General features: G+C 35.7%; 1 protein-coding gene across 1 annotated transcript in view; it reads left to right on the forward strand.

Moving 5' to 3' along the window:
- The first annotated feature begins 1,126 nt into the window (after positions 1 to 1,126).
- LOC107555492 (ras-specific guanine nucleotide-releasing factor 2) overlaps positions 1,127 to 8,547 on the forward strand; it is a 100,744-nt gene continuing 93,323 nt past the window's right edge. The window contains exon 1 of the mRNA XM_016238314.1: positions 1,127 to 1,683. Coding sequence (XP_016093800.1) covers positions 1,408 to 1,683 — 276 coding nt within the window. The 5' untranslated portion in view covers positions 1,127 to 1,407. The remainder of the gene's footprint in view (positions 1,684 to 8,547) is intronic.

Consider the following 8,547-nt stretch of genomic DNA (forward strand, 5'->3'; position numbering starts at 1 on the left):
ATTCTTGAATTAATTGAAATCTCCCCCTTTCATATGCAGAACACTCAAAAAGAATATGTTTCAGTTTCTAATTCTCCACATTTGTCACACTTTCCCAATTCATGCTTACCTATTTTATAAAGACTATAGTTTAATGCTGTATGTCCGATTCGCAGAGGCGGACAGTAACTAAGTACATTTACTTGAGTATTGTACTTAAGTACACTTTTTGAGTATCTGTACTTTACTTGAGTATTATTTTTTCTGGGAACTTATGACTTTAACTTCTGGCTAGTGAACGCACCATTACGAATCTGACTTCTTCTAACCCCTACACCCATTTTATATCTAAGAATATAGCTCCATGTTGCTCCCTCATGGTGGGTAGTACAATTACAATATAAAAACATGCTAACAGGTTTCTGACTGTTACAACTGATAAATACACTGGTAGCCAGTCAGATTCCATTCGACTTTATAGAACTTGAGCATTTAAGGCGGCAGATGACAAAACAGCAATATGCTTAAACAGAACAATGTTGTGTGTTGGTGTGGATGCCAATATAATTAAAGGTTTAGTTATCTTAATAGACAGTATTCTTGGTGTAAAAGTACCTTTACACTTGTTTGCGTGGCAGTTTATGCAATAGTATTTAATGAAATGATAAACTATTAATGCGTTTAATGTGTAATTTCTAATGCTGCTTGTAGTAATTTTTTTGTGAGTACCTTAGTAATTGATTTCTGAATGAGTGTCATGGACACTGAAATGTAACTTGCATGTACCCAGTGTGAATTGTGGCTTTTCTTTAAATGCAAATTAACCTACCAGTAAAGCGCCTAATTGTACCTTGTCGGTTGCTAGAGTGATGCGCTGTAGCGCGCTTCGCCCCGCCTCCTCATTAAAATCCCTGCATTGCCCCGCCTCCTCATTAAAATCCCTGCATCACCCGCCTCCTTATTAAAATTTCTGTATCGCCTCGCCTCCTCCTTAAGATCTGCGAGTCTTTCTGCCCGCGCTTTCGATCCGCCCACTCATTAAAAGCTGCGCTCAGCCACAAGGGAAAGTGGACCTCAGCGCGGGAGAGAGAGCGAGAGAGACGCTGTCTCTTTAAGAGAGGATGCCAAAGCCGATTACATCTGATCTCAACCGTGATTCTCTCTCGCCGTCTGTCCACTACTATTGCTTATTTTGCTATACTGCATGAGCTAAACGCGTTGACACAGCGTTGTTCGTCGGGGTTAGAACTTTTCTTCAGGCCAGAAATGGATTGGGCTCCGAACTCGTTTGGATGAGTCGCTTATGAGCAGTGCGCGTCGGCTCGGCAACTTTCCCGTGCGCATTTCTCCAAACATCCTTGGTGGAAAGTTAAAATCACATGGGATATGGTGACAAACAAGTGAATACACATTAAACAAAGACGGAAAATGCAGAAGAGTGTTCGGTACAATGAGGGACACGCTTTGTATCTCTCCGTTATCGCGCGTAAAGAGGGCACCAAACGAGGTTATCTCAGCAAGAAGACCACAGAAAACAGTAAATGGCATGAGAAGTTTTTTGCACTTTATCAGAATGTTTTATTTTACTTCGACACCGACCAGAGTGCTCGACCATCAGGGATTTATCTCCTGGAAGGATGCACATGTGAACGAGTCCCTGCGCCCAAGGTGTCCACTGTTGGCAGAGAGACACTTGACAAGCTGGTGAGTTCAACGTTTCTTCAACATATCAGTTTAATAAAGGCACGAATTATGGGGAGGAGGTCCTAAATCACGTTTTCTTTATTTTACATAAACTTATGTTATTTTAACCTGCCTTTTCAACGTTCTCTTAACTAAAAAAGTTCAATTACAAGTTGTCGGAGCGCACTGAACAGATGCTCGTGAATCGAGGTCGAGTTCGAGAGATGAGGTAACCATAGCAACAGTACCCTGCGCTAGCACTTAACATTAGTGTCGGATTGTAAATCGACAAATACACAAGTACGGCCATTATCACTTTACTATAGATGTCACATATTCTTAAAAACGAGCGTTCTGTTTAAAACGTATTTTTAAATGTTGGCAGTTAGCTAACTGTGTCCAAAATGCGTTTTGGTTGCGCATGAGGTACCTCCAGAGATTGTGCCCTAAAATGATAAATGATAACACCTTTAAAAATCCCAGACCCCTGAAAGTTCTTGAATAATTCACACATTAAATATAATCAAAATAGTAATGGAAGGAAATAAGGAAACATCTTTCTGCTTTTTGTATTTTTTTAGTACTGTTATCACAGTATGCGTAAAAGAGATCTGAAGGAATTATCACTGACATCTGGAAATCCAGCCTAATCTTCATCTTGGAGAATATTTTAGTCTCTCTCTTCTGCTCATATCGTAAAAAAGCAAAACGTCGTCAGTGTGTTGGAAAGTATCTAATAGATCATCGCAAATGTCTTGTAAAAACGATTTCTTTGCTATGTGAAAACCTGTTGCATTGGGCATCACAAGTCCTCTTTTGAATAGGATTCGAGCAGTGCAGAAACGTGACCATGGTATGGAAACGTTATGCATTGATATGGATCATCGCCTATATTGACTCGTGATGTCTTTATTAGTGTGTGAGATAATAATTGAATTTCATATGGGGTTCTGAAGCCTTTTTATCAGGAGCAAATGTTCCCCTCCTGCCGATATAATGCAGTGGTCTGCTGATGTCATTAAAAATGTGAGATTGTAGGTGGCCATTGATGTCAGATATTAATTTAAGTTACAAACCGTATTAGAGGCTCCCCATTCAACAGGTGCAGTCTGTTACCTCTGCACAGAAAAAAAAATAAAACTACTTATTCCAGTGTAATTTATGCAAAAGCATCACAAGCCATGCCTAATATGGGAATTATCCGAGCTCTATACCACCTATGTTGTGGTTAACACATTAACATATGATTATTCTGTATTATATTGCGATGGGAAGTGGGCCTTCTGTAAAAGCTGAATCTCTTGAGGACCCCACGAAATCAAAGTGACAGTTTTGTGCCTTTTATTCTGTCTGTGTTAGTTTTGAGGGAATTTATATGGTAGTGTTCTTCCAAATGTTGACCAAATTAATTTTTAGCAAATAAACATGGGTGTTGTTCAGCTGGTACAGGTCACCCCCATGGTTATTTAAATGTTGCTTACAAAAGAGATATAATAAGCAGCCAATATGTTAATAGTAGGCATGCTAATAAGCAACTAGTTATAGTGAGAATTGGTCCCTATACTAAAATGTTATATGATGTGAAACATCTGAAAATGTAAGTAAAAAAAACAACCTAAACTAAACAACCATCGCTGGGGTGTGAGCAGATCATATGAAAACATATGAATAAGGCCATACAAATTCATTGCAACCAGATACCTTTGTTTCTTGATGTAAGCCTGTTGGCATATATAACCACCTAACCATTAAGTCTGCAAAACTGCTGATGAGTTAATAAGATTCAATTTCATTTTATTGATTTAATGTTGCAGTTTAGCTTTGTGTTCTCTGCCTGTTATTGGTGCTGTACATTTTGATTGATCAAAATAATGATATCCCATGTGAACTTAAGGCTTGTTGAAAACTTCACTTTTATAGCTGAAAAAGATTTGTTAAGCATCAGCAATCATGTAGCGCTTTGAATATTATGCCTGCTCAAACAGAAATGAGATGGCTTTTAATCTACAGATGTTAGATAATTCTCACACTGTGCGTGTTTGTACCCTGTATCAACTCTTTCCTCTGCGAGAACACAGTTAGAAATCCTCTCTCAATCACACACCCACAGACTCCCACACGGCTGCATACAAGTATGCACACTCTCTCCCACAGACAACTAAAAAGACAAAAAGGAATAAATGTGGGCTAGTCTATAAAGAGTACAGAAAGGTGTAGAAGCAGTCGATATGGGATACTGAAACTCCTTTGGGGAGAAAAACCCCTGAGGAACAGAAAATGTAAACCAACCAAAAACGTTTACGAATAAATGTTTTCAGCTCTGCTGAAACCGATGATCAATATTAATTTCCCAGTGATTTAAAAACAAAATAGAAATGACTATTTTTGATGAGCAAAGCATACAGATTTTATAGAAATATGTAGGTGGAGATTTCCAGCTGCTAACTTGAAACATAAAGCTTACACTAATGTGAATGAAAAACTTCCTGTGCCTGACTGATTTCATTTGTGTGTTCTTATGAAGTCCAGAACTCTTTTTATAATGCCAGATTTCTGAGGATTGGGCATTTGCTGAAAATACGGTAAATAGACGTCCTTAAGCTTATAAAGACCATGGAATAATCAGACAACATCATGATTTGATTTAGGGTCTTTTGTTGTTATGAGATCTTTTGTATTACCTGCCTTTATGAAAGATTAATTACATCAACAAATAAATTATATGGGGTAATAAAACACTTCTGGGGCTCATGAAGTGAAGTGTATTCCTGCTAATGTTTTGTCCTGGATCAGTATCATAATCTTATCATTTCTAAATAAATAATCACCTTAGAGCAACAACAAACATGCTGCATATGTATGTATGTATTGTACGAGGAGAGCTGATCTTTGTTTTGTTCAAGCTGGATAAAGTTGATTCAGTGCATACCCTGGTGATGTTTTCAGATTCAAATTATTTTGTTTGTGCGTATCGTATAAATAATGTAACAAAATGCAGTTAGATTACAGTGATAAAGCCTTTACTGTTGTTTACTATCGCCATGCACCTTAAATGCTGATAACACCAATTCTTTATTTTTATATTCCATACACTGCCCCAAGACTCATTGATGTTTCTTGGTCTTGCGTGTAGTTCATTCATATCCAGCATATCTTATGAGCTGCCAGTTTGATGAATGAGGGGCAAAGAGGTGCACTGTCTGTGGGGACTGAGTATTTAGTTTTCAGAAGAGACCCAGGTAATAACTTCAGGGTACAGAAGTAATGATGACAAAGTAATACTGCAAGTTTCTTGTAAACAAAGTTGATGTTTTTTTTTTGCTTTGTTGAAATGTCTTTTGCTCGAGTTTTCTTTCTACCTTTAGCCAAAGAAATTAGTCAGCGATTAGTTGTCAACACTGGCACTATTAAAAAGGTTAGTTCACCGAAAATAACTATTCTGTTTCTCACCTGTTAATTGTTTTACTCATTCGTATTCTTTCTTTTGTGAAACATAAAAGTAGATGTTTATCTGAATGTCTTGACTGTTCTTTTCCATGCAATAAAAGAAATGGTGGCCACACTCTAAAAATAAAGGTTCCTTATTGGCTTCTATTGTTAAGAAGGTTAAGAATCATTAACATCCATGCAATCTTTCCATTGCCCAGAGGGTTCTTTATACTGTTTCTTCAGATTATTAAAATGTTCTCACTAAGAAAAAATATTTCTTTCAGGAACTGTTCACTGAAAGGTTCTTTGGGGAGCCCAAAATGGTTCATCTGTGGCATATCTGCAAACAAACAAATTAATTAATTAATTAAAATCCCTTCGGAACCTTTAAGAGAGTAGGGGCTCGTAAAGTTAAATTGAAAGGCAATATTGTGAGTGAATAGAGTAACTGCTTACCTTTTGGCCTGTCCCACACACAAAGCTATTTTATATTCAAAAGACGTAGAGAATAAAGCACATCTGGACTACTGTTATTTTACTTTTTTGTCCTTTTTGACAGCCCCACTTTTGACTCAGTTTACATTTTACATCTTGTTTAGCGTTACACAGTAGAAAGTCATGTAGGTTTATAGTGTAACAGTATTTTCATTTTCATGTGAACCATCCATTTAATTTTATTGATTGATATTGCATGTAGTCTGCAATTTAGTGTTATGAAATGTAAGATGTTGACATTTGGTGTCCCATTTGATCTTGTTTGTTTACAGCATCAGATCAAATGCTTGATTACTTGTAATTGATACAGCCGGAACTCAGTTACATATAGTTACTTTGTCAATACAAACCAGATGATTTATTACTCATCTTGTTTACATGTTTGTGTCTGTATTACATTATTGACATATTTGAAAAAAAAGATATATACATTGTACAGTTTCACTTAAAGATGTGTTAGATTTAGTTTGGAACCTATTGCTAAATGTTATCTGATAATAGTTATTTTTGTTTTTAGATTAAAGAGAATTAGTCTGTTGAATCTCTTGAAGTTGTACTTATGGAGAAAGGACACATGAAAATTGCTTTTCCCCCCCACACAAGTTATTGATGGTGTTGTGCTGCTATTAAAGATTATACTGAGAAAGACAGATTCCAATAAGCTTGTATCTCTAGCAGCTGTGACATCTCATTCATTATTGATCGGTTTACATAGTGAGTGTGGCCAGTCTCTGATATGAATGTTTTCGATGTAGTAAGGCATACTAGCCTATATCATAGTGTTAGAAGTGTTTGTAAAGGGGTCAGAACAAATATACTTGGAGCAACACTCAACAGTAGGTTTACTTGCATGTTATTCTCACAATGTCTGTGCTCTGCTTATCTGAAAGTAGACTTTAATGTGCATTGTGCATAGGATTGACATAATCTGACTGAGAGACTACAACGTGTAGATAATACTTTCCAGCGGACTTTAAAAAAAAGCATGGGATGAGTAGGATTGCGCTCATAAAATAAGCAGGTACAGAATTATAGAAATATGAAAGAACAGGAAAGATGCCAGTATGAAGTCTGTTTAAGCTGTTTAAACAGATGTCAGTCTAAATCTCTAAGTGTACAATAGTTGCAGTTATGTTTTACGCAGTGATGCTTAGTTTTAGACCCGAAACATACTCTGAGCAAATACGTGGTTGCAAACACTTCTAGCTATGCAAGCTCAAGGTTGTGCGTCGTCACTGCAGTTCAAGTCTGACTGCAGTTTCATAATGCGGTGGAAATACATGTTGCTATTTCAGCACAAGGGGTGTTATAGCATAGATTAGTTTGATACAATAAAGTTCTGTAATTTGGTGTCAGACATTAACTGCAATGAATGCATTTAAGACGAATGTAGCACACCCTAAATGCGTCAAATTGAGGTGTTTTGCATCTTTATTAATAGAGGTCTGACGTTTGTTTTTCCAATTAGGGAAAATACATACGTTGGGAAATACCACATAATTTCCAGCAGATCAACGAATGGATGTGTTGTGGAAAAAAGTTCAAATCTGACCTTTTCTACTGCACTGCACTTCACTCTACGACCTGTTTTATTGTTTTAATGGTTCTGTTCAGGTCCAGATAGCGCACAATAATGTTTTTACAGCATGAGCTGATATAATAAGCACAACTAAGATAATGGGGCAGCGATAATACTTTCTGAAATGGAAAATATTGGAGTGAAAAAACAAGCAGGTGTTTCTGATATAGCTTGATTTGTGCTCTATGATTTGCAAGAAAGGACAGAGCATGTGGAATGTGACATGTCTTTTCATTACTTTACATTTGGGCCCAGCCTGTTTTGCCAGACTCTTGCAAATAACAGTTTACAAAAACAGTCAGCATTATATGATTCTTGTTTTTGGCAAATAACATACTTATCCATAAAAAAAATTCAGTGTGACATATCTCTACTCCAAACCCCAGTGAGCTGCAAAATTCTACGATTATTATTAAAGTATTTTTATTACACTATATATATTTTATTATACTACATAGACTATATATCTAATTATAATTCTAGTATAATTCTGCTATATTTTATACATACTTTATTTGCCTTATTTTCTAATGTGGAAGTAAGCTTTTTTTATTTTATTTTAGATATTGCTCTGTTTGCACAAAGGGTGGAAAAAAGTTTGTATTGTTGGAAAGTTGATCTCATTTATACATTTATGTAACATCGTTATTTTGACAAATATTTTGACAAATAATATATTAATAATATGTAATTATTTATGCCAAAAATATTTATTTATATTAACAAACTTTATTCACCTTATTCTTTTTTAGCGCAGAAGTTATTTCCTGTGACTGTGCAAGACTTCTGATTTCTTAGACGCTAAATGTTAATAACTAGAAGAAACAAAGCACAAAGTACAGTAAAATTATTTACAGTTTGTATTTACACTACAAACCAGTGTTTATGATTATGATAATACATTACAATAATATGATAACAAATACCCATTTGCAATATCAAGCATTACAATGGACTGTTTTTGCTACTGTAAAAATAACTAAAAGCATCTGCGACCAGAAATGTTTAACACGCATGCTCTTAAGTTAAACATATGGTGGATATAAAATATAAATTTTATTCAGTACTGTAATGCATTAATAAAAATAGTACCTCCTTGTAAATTTTATCAGTCTATTTATTTTATCTATTTATTTTATCTTAAATATTTTATCTGTTTATATATATGTGTTTGTTAATTTATGCTTCTTAGAGTATTGTTGTTATTGGATGCTTTTTGTGTTATCATTCCTGCTGTGTAGACTGAGTTCAGTTCAGTCACCCCTGATGTTTCTGAGTTATGATGCTGTCTTAGAAGTTAACTGGCTATTGAGATGTAGACAGCACCTGCCCTTTTTCTTCCTCGAGAGAAAGTGCCCTTTTTTCTGGGGAGTGTTATATAT

This window comes from Sinocyclocheilus grahami, unplaced genomic scaffold (genome assembly GCF_001515645.1).
Source record: "Sinocyclocheilus grahami isolate Dianchi unplaced genomic scaffold, SAMN03320097.WGS_v1.1 scaffold535.1, whole genome shotgun sequence".
Classification (NCBI taxonomy): Eukaryota; Metazoa; Chordata; class Actinopteri; order Cypriniformes; family Cyprinidae; genus Sinocyclocheilus; species Sinocyclocheilus grahami.